The 16,956-nt window shown below is 36.9% G+C and overlaps 2 protein-coding genes across 2 annotated transcripts; one reads left to right on the plus strand and one right to left on the minus strand.

Annotated features, from left to right (window-relative positions):
- Positions 1–10: 10 nt before the first annotated feature.
- Positions 11–11,613, minus strand: LOC133520438 (CTP synthase-like). Its single transcript, XM_061854844.1, has 9 exons — positions 11,202–11,613; positions 10,941–11,111; positions 9,576–9,793; positions 8,860–8,889; positions 7,655–7,819; positions 7,255–7,376; positions 6,045–6,299; positions 5,104–5,396; positions 11–288 (listed from the first exon to the last, which is right to left on the minus strand). Exons 1-9 carry the CDS (start codon positions 11,374–11,376, stop codon positions 56–58), a joined length of 1,662 nt encoding a protein of 553 aa, XP_061710828.1. The 5' UTR covers positions 11,377–11,613; the 3' UTR covers positions 11–55.
- A 241-nt stretch (positions 11,614–11,854) lies between these two features.
- LOC133520443 (U1 small nuclear ribonucleoprotein C) lies at positions 11,855–12,955 on the plus strand. Its single transcript, XM_061854860.1, has one exon. It carries the CDS (start codon positions 11,975–11,977, stop codon positions 12,464–12,466), a length of 492 nt encoding a protein of 163 aa, XP_061710844.1. The 5' UTR covers positions 11,855–11,974; the 3' UTR covers positions 12,467–12,955.
- The last annotated feature ends 4,001 nt before the right edge of the window (positions 12,956–16,956 follow it).

The following is a 16,956-nucleotide window of genomic DNA, read 5'->3' on the forward strand; positions in this document are numbered from 1 at the left end:
CGCCTCCACCGTGGCCACCTCCATGCAGTTGACTGTACTGGGTATGTGTGTGTCCTCACCCCAGGAAGGGCGGGCTGGGCGACAGCGGGCGCGACAGGTACTCGGGGTGGAACTGCACGGCCACGTAGTAGGGGTGCGCCTCCACCGTGGCCACCTCCATGCGCGTCTTGGTCTCGTCCTTGCCCACGAAGCGCAGCCCGCCCGCCTCCAGCCGCTCGATGTACTCGGGGTTCACCTCGTAGCGGTGCCGGTGCCGCTCCTCGATCACGTCGCGTTTGTATAGTTGAGCTACAAATAAATATTACTTATGTTATTAGGGTCCACACAAAGCGTGCAGCGAAATTTCCTGGCGCGGCAAACGCCCGGCCTCGAGCGGTCGCGTGCTCGTGTAACTTGCCTCACCCGAGCCAATTTACTCGGCAAGATGGCTTCACTCGCTCAGCTGTTCAAAATGGCGCCGCACGTAATGACTGCGTGGCTTGCGTTTCTTTTATTTTGCTATTTAAGGCCCTGCATCGAAAAATAACGGGATCTTTGAAGCGTGGCAGGGGCTAGCCCCGGAAACAAACTGGCGTGATTTTCGGATATATGTATCTTGACTATATGATAAGAGGTATGATACTAGTCGAAACAAAAAGGCTTAAAATTTTCTCGATAGAATATAAATCCAAAGTTACATCTACATGTTTAGTGTTTACCTCAGTGCAACTAGAAAACACATCTTCATCCAGCATAATCCACTTTAAAGTAAAGGTTTTCATCTCGTCTTAAACATCATTCAACTAAATATTAACTTATTATCTTATACAAACGGATTTATTCTCGTTTTTGATTTTATGAATTCAACAGAAAACGCCCATTTTACGCAGTTCGGTTTCTCTTTCTGTCATGCGTCAAAGTCATAAATGCGTCCTTTATGCCAGTAATGTTAGATGGCCGTGGTGCCTCAAAGAGGTAAGACCTATGTCAAATCGCGCAGCGCTCCAAATTACGTAAAATCGACATATCCAATAAACGTAGAGTCGTAGCTCTATTAACTAGTAACGGAATCGGAGGTCTACTACGAATGGAGCTATCTTTACAGGCCTATACGTTACGCATGTGTGCGTGTTTGCTTAGCTACGTCAAAGTCTAATACTCTTTGAACAATTACAACGGGTAAGGAAATTTCGACAGCTTCTGTAATGTATCGGTAGCTGTGTGGTCGTGTAGACACCAAAGAAAAAATGCGAGACATCTATAGACCAATCTAATCGCAACTTTTTGTTTTCTTTTTTTGTTCCTATATAATATCTTTATTCCTTATTTTCTATTTTATTGTAAAAGTAAATCTTGTCTGTCTTATACAGAAATAAAGTTATTCTTTTAAATATGTGTATAAAAAACATATTTTAATGACACGAATAATTTTATTTTATTCATACCAATTTTTGTATAGCCTAGGTAATCTTTATGTAAAACAAATATACCTACTTATTATATAAAAAAACGAAAAAATCAACACATTTATTAGAAAAAAAAACTCGTTTGCACGGGCCGGGGTTTGAACCAGCGACCTCTGATTTGTAATCCGCATGCCTTAAGAACATAATTCACATAATTTATTTAACAGGATACTGTCAAAACGTCAATGACTAATATGACTTTTCAGCAAAGAGTAAAGTAAGTATGCTTTTCAGTTTGATTTTACTTGACAAGGAGCAATAAGAAAAACGTACCGAATCGTCCTTTTCTTAAAATTGCCATTCAAAGAAAATTCAGCTCGTGTGTGGTGCTATCTATAGTTTTTTTTTTATATGGGTATGCTGACAGCTGTTGTTTCAATACGATTTTGCGAGATTTGGCGTTTTTAGGTTAAAATTATATAGAGATAACACCTGTCACCCTACCCATCGAGTTTGAAAAATACTATAAATGTTAACATATACAGGATGGTTTTTGATAATGTACATCTTAGAACTTAAACTGTTTTTAATTTCTTTTTTTTCAGATTTTAAAATTATACCGCTCTACTTTTATACCTTATTAATATATCTTAGTCTTGACAAAGACGATTAAAGTTTTATACTTAGCAAAATCGCTTACTAACAATGTCTTTACAAAATCGCTCTCCTGTAAGTTTAGGCAACTGCTATAGTAGATACCACCATTTAACAGTTGATTCAACCTCTTGTCTAACTGTCTGATAATTAAAGTAGTTCCTAATAGACGGCTTTGTGCAATTATGGATATCCCGATCAAACTTTTCATTTCAGAGGAACGCGATTCTGTGTTGATAATGTTAGTCTATACTTTATTTGTCCATGCTCTTGAAACCATTAGCCAACCAATTAGCTTATGGCGGGCATTGAAGGGTCGTTCTTTGAAATCAGATGATTAAATATTATTTCAATATAAGCCCATCAATCTAAAAGCGACGAGGGAATGAAAAAAACCGATAAGGGAATGACAAGGAATGACATAATGACAATGAATTTCGGAACAATTAGTTCCAAAATAATACACTGAATCATAGAACGCTCTTAGCAACTTAATGTTATTTTTAAGATCTATAGAACGAAGTGCCAAGCGTTGATTTTAGTTGAAACCCCAGTCCAAAGGGATGGAATGAGAACCAGGGGAAAAGAAATAAGTATGTCTTTGATCAACTGTTATGATTACGATAATTTTACTTAATCCATGAAAGTAAATAATCATTTACTTGACATATGATTTAACATTGTACATGCCCATGAAGAATACATTTTATATCAAAACACACGGGAATGAAAATCACAGTGAACCAAAGCCAGGGGAACGATATTATGAAATCGTTTATTTCAGGTGAAAGACCCATAATTACATCACAAACAAACGAAAATACAATACAAATTAACTTAAATTAAAAACAGTCAAAGTAAGAATAGCATATATTTTTAAGAAAATAAGTTAACTGAATATCAATATACTTAGTAATTTACCTCTAGTTTTATGTCAACCTAATATCCTAAGAGCATTTATTAGAAACATATTAAGAAGTTCGAAATGTCACGAAACATGTAGTGTGACTTCCTCGGATTTTATGATATCTTATTTTTCTTTGAAAGTGATTTTGGAAGAATTTTATATCAAATGTTAACACTTACACCTATTCCACAATACGGTTTAAAAATTGTATGGATATATAACGACTTTATAAAATTTTTAATAACATACGAGATCAGTTTTCGTGTCACCGCCGCGCGTGGTAACATAAACATGCAGTACTCGGTAGAAAGTTACCTTTACGTCTGGCAGCCTTTTTAACGCTATTTTTTTAGAACAGCAATACTGTGTTGGTGTCATATTTGCAAATGGCTGAAGGGAGAAGTGTTGTCGAAAATTATTTATTTGTGTTAATTAAAGAAAAAACAAAGGTCAACCTTAACGCGTCACCGCCGTGTTTGAGTTTTAAAAGTCAGTACTCATTTCACGTTATTGTTTGTAACATAAGATATACCTACTACATTCGAGATTGAGCTAATTATTTAATATTTGCAAAGTCAAAGGTAATTTTTAGGTAATACCGAACATGTTTCAAATTGTCACGACAGTGGCCTCAAAATTCTGTCCCCACCACGGACTTTTGAATCCATGTTCGTGACATATAGACATATTTGATTAATTTAGAGGCATAGTCACTCTTTAGAAATGGATTTTATTAGAGACGTTCATTTGTTATTATTGCCCAACTGCCAAAGCAGAAAAATGGTTTCCGCGTGTATGTGGATGTATGATGTGTATCCGGTTCTTTGTCACGCTCTACAGCGCTAGTTTGACGAATTTCAACGTATGAGCTGTCATTCGATGTGTCGTAGTTATACTTAGGCTATATTAAAAATATTGTATAATTCAAAATAGTGGAGTTGGCCGCCAAAATGCTGAAACGTCACGACTGAGGGACACTTTGTGACAACCGTGATTATGTACTCATTTTATTTACCTTTCCTGAGGGTATTAAGCTTGACCATATGCATCAAAAAAAGGTTTTCTATACGTAACAATATGTGAAAAATAAAAAGCTTTTATGAAAAAATATTTTTCTGGACACAATTTAAGAATCACCCTGATTGTTTGAGTAATTGTTTAAAAGTTATTAGTTGAATATTACATATTTCACCGTAATAAAAATACTTACTTCACTTTTTTTTTGGTAGTTTTCGTTGTTACCATATTACTTACTTTTTTCTTTTTTTATATGTAGGTAGTTCCCACTGACAACTGTGATTCACTATCATCCGAAAAATTGGTCGTCGGAAAACGGCACCCTGTATTTCCTGCCTCAACAATATATTACTAAATAAAATATGATAACTAACAATGTAAGATACCGAATTTAAAAAGATAGGTAGTGTTATACTTACAATTAACTATACTATTAACATCTTCCAAAAATCAACAATAAAAATTGGCTATATTGTAGTCTCAGATTTATTACAATTTACAACAATATATTTTTTTATTTTCTAGTAGCAAGTAATAACGCCATCTTTTTTATTTTCTAAGAATTAAGTTTCTGGCCGACCACGTATAATCGTAGTTAACTTTTGTAACGCTAGATGGAGCTTTCATTTACACGTGCGCCGCGGACTCCGCGGAGCGCTTCCATGTGTGCGTGCTAGCGGGGAGTGAGGAAGCTAGCGGGCGTGGCTTACGAACCGGTATTCGCGGCTTTAGTAGGCCCTTAAAGCAATTCAAAAGAAAATGTAGAGGAAAAGAAGGATGCCGAAAAACTGACACTAAGCGGCTCGGCCAAGGTCGCGCTCGGGCGAGGAAAACGCGCGCGCCGCCTCAGCCGAGGCACGTCTACACTGGCCGTTTTGTGCGCGAGGAAATTGCCTGGCGCATATGCTCGCTCTGTGTGGACCCGCCTATTGGTTGTATAAATTCAAGGAACTAAATGTGTAAAAAAAATCACAAAATTTAATAGTCTGAAAAGTTTCATAGTTCTCTACTGAGTGAACAGTCTATCGATTATGGTTAGTGGAATTGGCCCTACTCTAAATTAATTAAGCCCAATTTGAATATGGAGACGGCTAAGCCATAGCAGTGGGCGCCCGTCTTGAAACACACTGAATAACTTACTTATTAGACTAGGCTCCAAATAAGTCTTCCTCTTCCCCAATCTCATAGTGCCTCCCATATTCCCCGGATGATGTTCCGGCATATCTATCACCAGCTTATCTTCACACTGAGGATTGACTTCTGTACTATTAGCCCCCTTCAGACCGAGGACGTTTCTGGCGAACTCGATGACGGACGCTTGGAGCCCGAGACATATGCCTAGGAATGGTTTTTGTGTTTCGCGGCACCATTGGCAGGCCTCAATCTTGCCTTCCATGCCTCTTTGACCGAATCCACCGGGGACTATGACGCCACTGTGAAAAATGTGTTAATTAGTAACTAGAAGGTAATAGTAATAAAAAAAATGTAAAAGTAATTTTAACTTAAAGAAGAACTATCTCACACTAGCGTCTTTTGAGCGTCGTCATCTAGTCAGCGCTATAGAAAATGGCGTCGCTGCGTAGTTGCGTCAACGTTGCGCAATACAGTTGACTAGACGCCGACGCTAGTGTGGGGTGGCCCTTAGATGCCATTAGGATATGAAGTTTTCTGTGTCAGATACGTAGCTTAGGTACTTTCCAAATATGTAATCATAGTCCAACAAAATTTGAATAATTAATTAGTGCACAAAACGTGTTACACTTTCCTGTGGCTCACAGACAGTTCTCTAGTTAGCCATATACAAATCCAACATATCTAAAATGCATTTATTAAGCTTTCATTATACTTTTGTGTTCAACAGTGGTCCGGCAAGTCCAATTTTATGTTTAAAATTTATGAATAGCAGTTTTCATATAGGTTCACAAAACTAAAAAAGTAAATAGCGCCACATTCACATGGAGTTATAAGTAAGTTCTTCATTAATCTTCTATATTTACTAGCCTGTTAACACCCTTAATTTCTTTGTGACTTCCTAATTCCTGCTTTGCATAAAAGAAACCTAAGTAACATGTTTTACTTACTCGCTTTTGCACAGGTCCTGCCATGCCTTATGATAGCTGACCGGGTCGTCAATCTTAGTCTGCCGCTCCAAAGACACAGCTTCAATATACGTCAGATTTAGTTTGCTGCTAGCAGCGATACAGGCATGTTGTAAGGCTTTAGTTACACTTGCGTAGCTGTCTTCTAACTTAGTATATTTGCCCACTAGGGCGATGTTGACTTCTTTCCGTAAGTTGTCTACACGTTTGGCTAGATTGCGCCACTTTTGCATGAATCTGGAATGAAATAAAAGTAGTTTAGAAACTGAACGTGAGAACCGTTAAGCTATTGTTAAAATGTAGGTTAATGATTTGCATGGTTTGGTTGCCTGCTTTTAAATCGTTAACGACAGAACGGAGTAAAAATACATCCTTATTATTGATGAATGCAAAAATACTCTGTCCGAATTATCTTTCACAACTAACCCGATTTTGATGAATGGGAATAAATTAATTTATACTGTAGGAGGTAGGGACCGTAAATGAAAAATTCAAAACTATTGAATACAGATGTGCATGTTGCGGAGAGTTTCAAAAAAAGTTGGAAAATTCACGGAAATTCAAGAAAAAAATCCTGGAAACGGAATATTTTGATTGGAAATTGCGCAATTTAGGAACCTTTCCGACGGCGCATCAGTAATATTGAATTTACGCGAATGAAGCAAGTGAGCTAAATGTATGTTGCTCTAAATGTTAGCAGTAGCCTTGCTTAAATCGCGATAAAATAATTCAATTATAAGTAGGTTCAAATACCACCTTACACACTACCACAAGTAACACACTAGCGAAATGCGTATGCTACGATGGTCAGCTGGCCTCACACTCTTAGATAAGATCGGGAATGAGTACATTAGGGGAAGTTTTAGAGTCGCGCCAATAATCGAGAAAGCCAAAGACAAACGCCTTAGATAGTACGGCCACGTCCAAAGACGCGAAGAAGACCACCCAGTAAAATTGGCCTTTAAACTGTAACCCAGCCACGCGGCCATGGAAGACCACCCGCCACTTGGCTGACGACGGTCGAAAGAGACCTTAACGAGGCTCAAATTGACTAAAACGCCACACGAAATCGTGCTCAGTGGAGGATGTGGACGAGGAGGGCCGACGAAGAATATAGGAATATAGGAAGAATATGGGGTAGGTTCTTCTTTTTTTATCTTCTTACTCGATCAATAATTCCGATGTTACTAACCTGCCAGGCCTGGGCATGGAGATGTTGAGCTGCAGGCGCTCGTTCAGGTATGTGACGACACCTTGCGCTTCCATCAGGAGCGGCACGTGGTATACTGAGGTCAAGTCGTGGATGCAGATTACCTACACAATTTAAATAGATTTTAAATAAATAAACTCTAGAAAATAAAGAAATGCCTCCTGTGCTGTAATTAGATTAGGAGAAATATATTTACAAAAAAACAAATCATATAACTAGTTGTTCAAGGATCTGTATGTAGAAAGTCTCCATAAAAAAAATGACTGACTTAAAAATCATATACTATTGAACCTGTTTACTAAATTTCAAAAGACTTGGTTGTAAAATGCAAGCTATAAAAAAAAAACTGCGTATAAAAGCAACCTGAAATGGAGACGCTGACCTGGTCTGGAGCCACGTGGCAGAAGTTAGATATCTTCTCCTTCACGGTGTGGTTAATGGGCTTCTCGGAGCGACACAGTATCAGGTCGGGCGACAGCCCCAGGCCACGCAGTTCTCGCACTGATGACTGTGTTGGCTTCGTCTTCGGCTCTCCTGTTGATTTTGGCTAGGAAAATAGAGAATAACCGTTATAGGTGTTTACTATGTATCAAAGATGATAAATCTTAGATACTCTTTATGACATATGACTCAAGAGGCATAAAAATCAAGCTTTTATGGATCATCCTAATTGGATCTTGCGCGTACATAGTGTCGTGTTGTGGTATTACATTTTGATGCTATAGACTCTTTAATTTAAAGCTCTTGGTTTGATCCTGTATACAAAATACGTCTATGTTCCGTGTCTTATGTAGAAATAATATTTATGTAAACAAGAGAATATAGAAGAAAAGAACAGTATATGTTTAGAATTCTAAACATATACTGTTCTTTTCTTCTATATTCTCTTCATAAAATGAGACTGTAATCATGTTCAAAGCGAATGAGAGGAAAAGCAAAGGGTTATGTATTTAAAGCAACTCACAATTCTCACAATACCATATTTAAATAAGATGTTTTGTTTAGTCAAGTATAAGCTGTGTAAGACATCTATGTATTGTTAAATTTTTTACTACACCTAATTTTGAGTGCCTATTGATAACTAACACAAAAATGATAACATGAAGGAACATGAGCTAAAAATCGAATTCTATAATTTATATTTATGTGCTATCAAAAGTATTTACAAATAATGTAACTATAATTTTAATAACAAAACTTCCGTGAGTCACTCACATATTTCAAGTCGAAAACGCTCGACATGTTTCACTGAGGAGTGTCGAAGAGTTACTGAGTAGTGTCGTCAGGAGCTCTTGATGGACCAGCGCAGACTGTGGGCTGCAGCGGGAGCATTTTCAACTTAAAATACCTGAGTGACCCGTTGGAACATTTTTTTTAAATATAAGTATATAGAAACATATTTATATATAAGTAAAATATTCATATTTATGCCAAATATTACACACCACACCTATTTATATACTAAACCAAACTACATCTACTTGGCACCAAACAATAAATTCTGAAATAATTATCTAACATGTGTGCAATCCAAATCCAAATACAGAATAAGTGCAAGTGCATGCCAATGCCAACATTAAACTTTACTTGTTGTCCAAAAGCAGCAAATGGCCGTGTCTGGGAAAAATACAATTTAAACATAGACCGTTAGCTGTGTAATGTGTTTTAAGGAATTAATTACATGTATTTAATATTCGTGATGAGTAACAATACATGTATTCTGTAAAACAAGATTCATGTGTTGTTCCAATGGAAAATGAACAACAAATTTTAATTCAAAATTTTTGCAGGTCACTACAGTTATACAAAACATTCCAGAATATGGCATATTCCATGGCATATTACTTGATATTCTGGCATTTTAAATTAATAAATTATAATGTTGTTTGTCTTATTATTTTCATAAATAATTTGTTAGAGTTATATTACTAGTTCTGGCCGACTGATAAAGGCGATTTTAAAAGTTATGTTAGAATTTGTTTTAAAAAGCACCAGGTTTTATACAATAATCCTTGTTTTAGATGTGCCCTACAAACAAGTGCTAACACAAAAAAAAAACATGTAAAAGCCACTAAGGAGGTAAGGATGACTTGATATAAATGGATAGCCCTTCAGTGCCTATTTAATGTGATTACTGGAACTATGACAATTACAACAACAGTATTAATCAGATTCTACTGTAATTGTTAGTAAGCATATTTTATAGATGATTATCTAGTACCTAGCAAAAAAAAAAAATTTAATTAATCTTCACAAATTACATGCAAGAAAGAATGTTTAGTCTGAGAATTTTTTTTACTCACCATTGGTACTAGAGATACATGAGCACAGCAGAAGTTTTCTTTCTTCACTCGGAATTGAAACTGCCTAAAAGCCTCCACAAATGACATGCCCTCTATGTCACCGATAGTTCCACCGAGTTCCACTATGCAGACTCGTGGAGGAGTGTTCTCTGCGGTGACTGGGATGTGGGCAACACGTTGCACCCATTCTTGTATGGCGTCGGTTATATGGGGGATAACTAAAGTAACAATATGATAAATTGTTGGTTAGATGTTTTTGAAATTTTCTTTTGAATATTTTATTGTTAATAAAGCTTGTTGGAGTATATTAGGTTTTATTTTTTTAAATTTTTTTTTTTAGGTTTTATTGTTTGTGATGACCATTCTGGCCTAGTGACCCTGCCTATGAAGCCGATGGTCCCAGGTTCAAATCCTGGTAAAGGCATTAATTTGTGTGATGAACACGTATATTTGTTCCTGAGTCATGGATGTTTTCTATGTATTTAAGTATTTATATAGTATACAAACCCGTAGTATAGTATACCCACAAACACAAGCTTCCTCGAGCTTACTGTGGGGCTTAGTCAATCTGTGTAATAATGTCCTATAATATTTATTTATTTATTTAAATTATATGGATTTGTTTCATGATTCTAAGACTTTTTAAATTTGTCAAATTAACCTTTCGAGACCCGGACAAATAAATAAATAAATAAATATTATACGACATTATTACACAAATTGACTAAGTCCCACAGTAAGCTCAATAAGGCTTGTGTTGAGGGTACTTAGACAACGATATTTATAATATATAAATATTTATAAATACTTAAATACATAGAAAACACCCATGACTCAGGAACAAATATCCATGCTCATCACACGAATAAATGCCCTTACCAGGATTTGAACCCGGGACCATCAGCTTCGTAGGCAGGGTCACTACCCACTAGGCCAAACCGGTCACCGGACAAATATAGCGATATTCCATCATTGGTTTTCAAAGCTGGCTACCCAGGGAGCCCACGGGTCTCAAAAGGTTAATGGGGTATACCATCGAAATTTTGGGGTCCTGTATTGGTACAATATGAATCTTCCAAATATTTGTTTTATCTGTAGTTTTCCCTAAAGATGTGTTGATAATTTAAACAAGACATTAATCAAATGAACCATCTAAAATTTATCTTAAGCTACACCATCTAATGCGAGCATATTTAGAAAATTTCGTCAGGTGACAAGCAGTCACTAATTACCCCTATAGTTCATAGCCATAATTAACCATAATTCTACTACAATAAGGTTGATTTTGGCTAAATTATTTTTTAATAATAAGTGAGTTTTGCTTGTCAAATTACGATTTATAGTCTCAGAATTTATGATGCGTACCCTGAACTGTTTTCCCGAGGTAGTCGCCGCGGCGTTCGCGCTCGATCACCTGCTGATATATCTTCCCTGTTGTTATGTTATTGTCCCGATGCAAGGTGATGTCCAAGAAGCGCTCATAGTTGCCAAGATCAAGGTCCACTTCCCCGCCGTCGTCCAATACGTAAACTTCACCTACAAAACAAAAATAGAATGCATCCGCTGCAACGCAGTATAAACCGAAAGCTTCCTGCGACGCCCCATTAGGTTAAAGGACCCACTTACCATGCTCGTATGGGGAGAAAGTGCCTGCGTCGATGTTAATATACGGATCGATCTTAATAGAAGTCACGTCGATGCCGCAGCTTTTTAAAATAGTACCGAAAGAACTTGCGATGACACCTTTTCCTACACCACTTATCACTCCTCCGGTAACTAAAATGTATTTCATACCCGACATTGTGATGTTCACACTAAATCATTTGATAACGTGGAAAAGAGATTTACGACTGAACCGTGCCACCGTTATATTAATATCAATAATGCTAGAAAAAAAACCAATCCAATCAATCGAGCACACCAGTCACACGTGCAGACAAACTTCATTTGTGGTGACATATTCCAAATATTAGTTATAACGCTTATTGAGCAGTCAATCCAATTTTAAGTGGACAGTTCTCCGCTTGACTTAAACAGCTCAAGATCCTAATTGCACTGATGAGTTTAATATCACAAAGTTTTAATATACCTCAATAAGATAACACTTAACATGCTATAAAAACGATTACTTAAGCCTTTATTTATTCAAACCAGCTTACCGATGGCATTATTTATTTTTCAAGAATACAAGTAATTTAAAAAAAATACTATAAATGTCATAAGTTTCGTCTGATTTGGACATTACATAATGTAAAATGAACATGGCAACACTAAAATCGATGTGTCAATTTAACTAACATTCATGTTTGCAATGCAAGCGTTCTTTCGTCGAGTGCGATTTTAGGTTGCATTTTGATTGTTAATTAAAGTATACATAGAAACTTCTAGTGTAATACAAGATGCCAAAGTATTACTGCGATTATTGTGACACATATTTAACTCACGATTCGCCTAGCGTGAGAAAAACACATTGTACCGGCCGAAAGCATAAGGACAACGTGAAATTTTACTACCAGAAATGGATGGAGGAGCAAGCTCAACATCTCATAGACGCTACAACCGCTGCATTTAAAGCTGGAAAAATTGCACAGAATCCATTTGGCGGTAAAGGTGCTGCTATTCCGCCGCCATGGGATCCTTCAGTAATGGGCCCGGGAGGACCGCGACCGCCCGTTCCTACACCAGGAGGCCCGCCTGGCATGTTGCCGCCGCCCGCTATGGGTCCTGGAGGACCTATGGCACCACACATGATGATGGGACCGCACGGCCCAATGCCGCCTATGATGGGAATGCGACCGCCTATGATGATGGGCATGGGCCCTATGGGCCCCATGGGGCCCATGGGTCAGATGCGACCACCGTTAATGAACGGCCCGCCTATGAACAAATAGCAGAAGTTTAAAGTGAGTGAAAGACGATAATTTAATACAAACAACCAGAACTCATTAGAAACATTGACCTGGATTTACTGTAGTCCATTTTAACACAAGTTGATTCTAAGAATATCATTCAAAGTTTCAATGTGTTAACCCTTATTTAAGTTTTATCAACTTGTTTTCACCATCTTAAATGAACTTGACAGGGTGCTCAAAACTATGTAAATGTTATGATATTATTTAGTATTTGTGAGCACCTTGCTTTCTGCAATACTAACTAATTTTTATTGACAGTCCAGAAATTATTCAAAGTAATTTGAGACGAAATGGTTTTATTTATACTTTTTTATCAATGTCTAGTAGATTTTACTAGGATTAAGGATAGGGGTTGACAATTTTTAATGTAATTACAATTTGTAAAAGCGCCATGCAGCTCCCAAGCCATGGGTTGCTGGTTATGCAAGACCTAGGTTATCATTGAATTATATTTGTAAATTAAGTAAACTGTGTTTTTTTCACAACCCTTAAGGTCTTTGGTAAGGTCTTTGCGGTTATAAAGATAAATACAGTAAAAACTCCTTATGTCACTCGAAATAATGTTGGCTATAGTTGTTTTACATTAGTATTAATTTCTCTCTATATAACAATAACTCTCTATCTACTGCGCCAAAAAACATCCGGTCCCTTGGGTGTTGCTGTATAGAGTTTACACTGTATTTGCAATGTAACACAATACATTATACAATATTAATAACATTACAACCTATTTTCTATGATGGTGATATTATATTTAGTTTTCATCTTCTTTCTAGAGAAAAAAAATGATCAGAACCCCCAGTGCCCCAGACATTCAAAATAGGATCTGCATTACCAGTTGATGCCATACGTTGTAGTACCAGTAGGTGGCTCAATTTCTTAAGTATATGCAATTTGGATAAACTTGGCAGGCACTGGAGTCCTCAGTCACTGTTTTTTCTTTATTGTGAGAACTATTTTGGATTGTGTGCATGTTTCGGAAATTTGAGGTTCTTAGACTCAAAGAACTTTGCATGCTGCTAATTGGTTAAAATTAAAATTATTTACTAGTTAGCAATTAAGTATAGAGTGAAACACTTTACAATTATGCAATAATTATTTAATCCTCAGCCCAATAAAATGATACAAATATTAATTAAAGTTAGTGCAGATATGTACTTACATATAGTGAATAATCTGTTCCCATCATATTATATTTAAATCAATTTTAATTAACTAGAAATTTTGATTTTGTTGTTAATATATTATGTGAATTATATAATGTTTTGAAATTATTTTAATTTTTTATTATACTAACATGTAGCAATAACTAAGGGTACTGAAAATGTTTTTATGATTTTGAATTTTCATAAATAAAGATTTTTTTGTCTGAAACAGTCACTGTAATGCTACTTCAATCAGCCTCCGTGCTTTTTGTAAAAGATGGCAACAGATTATTCACTTTATTTGTACATAAATTACACATAGAATATCATTAAAGTTTCACATCGACCTAGCCAGCACAATCTTGTAAAAGGTTTCTTAAAGTCCTACGAATAGTTTGTTTTCTAGGGTCACGTCTGTCTGAATCCTGTTCCGAATGACGGGACTGCCCATACTCAGTATATATGTTCATTACGATCATAATAAATTCAATAACAAAGAGCATAATCAGTACAAATGGTATCAATATAGTTACGACGATTCGTGCACTTTCCGATCGTAATTTATTAGATGATTCCTTTGAGTATTCCTTTAAAATCATAACAGCAAGGGAAATTTGAAGACTTATACAAACTATTAGAACGTAGCACTGGAAAAACCGGGACGGCTTATGGTTAAATATATCGCCGATGATTTGCGTTCCCATGAAGACATATACGGATGTGATTGTCACTGGTGCCAATAAAGAATGTTCGATATCATTCGATTGGTTACCCATTTCAGTGAAAACATATATGGTGTTAAGAAAAAATATAGCTAACTTGACCCACATGCTTTTAGTTGCAGAAGATTATTTTTTGGATAGGTACTTTCAGTGACTAGTAAACATTCAAGACGGACAACTTCTACACAACACTTTCTCGCGTACCTTCTACCAAAGAGAATTTGAAATAGAGGTTGATTGCCAAAGAAAATTTTGTAGCCATAGGTAGTAAATTTACTGCCATTTTTCGACACATGATTAAACCTTTTAGAACGCCATTTGATTTTGATCCTTATTCTTTCACTGATATGTGTTCAATTTGTTACCTACTGATTCCCGTTTTGTCTTCCCCAATTTCTTGCTTTATCAACTAAACGGCAAATGGTGGTTTAGGTGATAAAGTCAAAAGTAAGTAATATAAAACTATGTGACATTACCCCAAAAGTTGGGGAATCAGTAGGGCAGCAACATGAAAATACAGCCCGCGTAGCCTAAGTGCCTATTGTTCACGCTCCGTGGTGAACGAAACGCAATGTCACAGTCGCACTAATACGGAAGAGTGAAGAGATGACTACGCTACGCTACGTTGCGTTAACGATTGTAACGTTGGCTACGCGGCCTGATTTCCACAGAAACTAATTTGTTTAATAGAAAACACAATTCTTCTAATGAAGGCGCCACTGGACGCTCGACGCAGTCTTAACACTTTCGGTACCTTCGGTGCCTTATAAGTGTTAAGGCAGTTTACTGAAATAGAAATCGACTTATAATAAAACTAATAAATAATTAACTTATAATCAATTATTGATTAAAGCACTCTATATTTAGACTGTTTTTATTAGTATTGAACGCTAACCAAATTTTGGTGGTAACTACTGGGAAAAAAAATCCCACCTTTTACCAGTGGTAACTACTGGGAAAAAAAATCCACACACAATCATCTATAGCAGATGATTGTTGCAGCAGCGTCGGGTAAAATCAGGTGTTGCGGGGAGCTTGATTGCAAATTCTGCGATGACTGAAGAGTCCAATACCAGAGCGGCATCTTCTGCCACAGCAATCACAAACATGACGAGAGTCCAAGGGAGGAGGTCTAGCAGCGCGGAGTCTTTTCTGCCTAAGGTTCTCTAACCAGTCCTTGTCATGCTTGTCTACACCCGCTTTGAGATCTCGACGCCACTCTGGCCTCATTTCAGCCTGAGATTCCCAATTGTGAGGATGACTATCGAAGCAGATCTAGTCCCTCTTAGTCCTTGAATCTAAGCTTAGGGCGTCCAACCGGCCTCCTAGCGTTTGCGATTTGGCCCAACATGACGACGTGGGAGTCTGGAAGGGTCCATTCTATGTACATGGCCAAGCCAGGTGAGCCTTCCTTGCATTAGGATCGCTGTTATAGAGGAACAATGTGTTTTAGATAGCACAGTTTGATTGCTCATATGGTCCCTGCAAGTGACTCCCAATATGGATCTGAGGCAACGCATATGGAAAGCATTTAGTTTCCGCTCATGTTTGGCATATGTTGTAAGGGTCCACCACCAAATCGAGTTGGTGGTAACTAGTGGGATTTTTTTTTCCCAGTAGTAAAAGGTGGGAAAAAAATTCCCAGTAGTTACCACTGGTAACAACTTGGTGGTAGCTAGTGGGAATACCCCCCGTTACCAGTTCAAAACGAACACACATACGTGTTCTTGGCTGTGAATGTGTTAATGTAAAATACGACTTTCCTGGCCACTGTAATAAAAGTATTTTAGCCATATTTTTATTCAATGGCGCCATCTAGACGTAATTTAACATTTTTAAACCTATGGGATCAAAATGCTTTACATATGCTTCAAATCTATTGTTTTTACTGTTACTCTGCGTTCTGCACAAATACAGGAGTATCGTAACAGTTTCTTGTAAGTAACATAAATAGCTAATATGTAAAAATAATATTTAGTTTAACACCAACTACAACATTGACGAAGATCGCGGCATTGTATGGGGGTAGTCAGTCTTCTTTATTAACAAAACTCTGGTACTTTGAAAGAACCCGTCATAGACAATAAATAATTCATCTGTCTGTTAATTATTTTTTGGAAAAGTTTCTTTTGCGAGTACACTAGACTTCAGGCCAACTTCAAGCAGCCTACCGCTATCATCGAAAATCCAAATTTCGTTGCTTCTCTTTCGCTCTTGCGTATTCGGGTGATATGAACGAACGAAAGAAGTGGTTCTCCGTCACAAAAATTGATTATTCAAAAACTGATGAGAAAGTTGTATTTTATCCACATGTGTGGCAAAGTAATCAAATGCCAATTTTGAGTTGTTTCCTTATGTTGGCTGGTAGAATTGACATCTAAATGATGATTTTGAATGATAAATATACAATGTGTTTGTGCACGTATAGTGGGGCCGTTAACCACGTATAGTACGATGAATTTTATAGACAAATCACCCCCCATAGCTATGTTTTTACTCAACCATTTTAAAAATGCACCCTTCCAAAGTTTTATGACGCCAAACACGACTGCACTTGGTTAATGTACCAAAATCTGTCCATTTACGTTGCACATTTAAAAAA

This window comes from Cydia pomonella, chromosome 8 (assembly GCF_033807575.1).
Source record: "Cydia pomonella isolate Wapato2018A chromosome 8, ilCydPomo1, whole genome shotgun sequence".
NCBI classification, from domain to species: Eukaryota; Metazoa; Arthropoda; class Insecta; order Lepidoptera; family Tortricidae; genus Cydia; species Cydia pomonella.

What these genes read in the sequence shown, in the direction of transcription:
- LOC133520438 (XM_061854844.1), bottom strand. Translation starts at nt 11,376, where the DNA reads ATGTCGGGTATGAAATACATTTTAGTTACCGGAGGAGTGATAAGTGGT. An exon ending in GCCACGTGGCTCCAGACCAG is followed by an intron (nt 7,377 to 7,654) that starts GTCAGCGTCTCC and finishes TAAATTGTGTAG; the next exon opens with GTAATCTGCATCCACGACTT. An exon ending in CAGGACCTGTGCAAAAGCGA is followed by an intron (nt 5,397 to 6,044) that starts GTAAGTAAAACA and finishes CATTTTTCACAG; the next exon opens with TGGCGTCATAGTCCCCGGTG.
- LOC133520443 (XM_061854860.1), top strand. Translation starts at nt 11,975, where the DNA reads ATGCCAAAGTATTACTGCGATTATTGTGACACATATTTAACTCACGAT.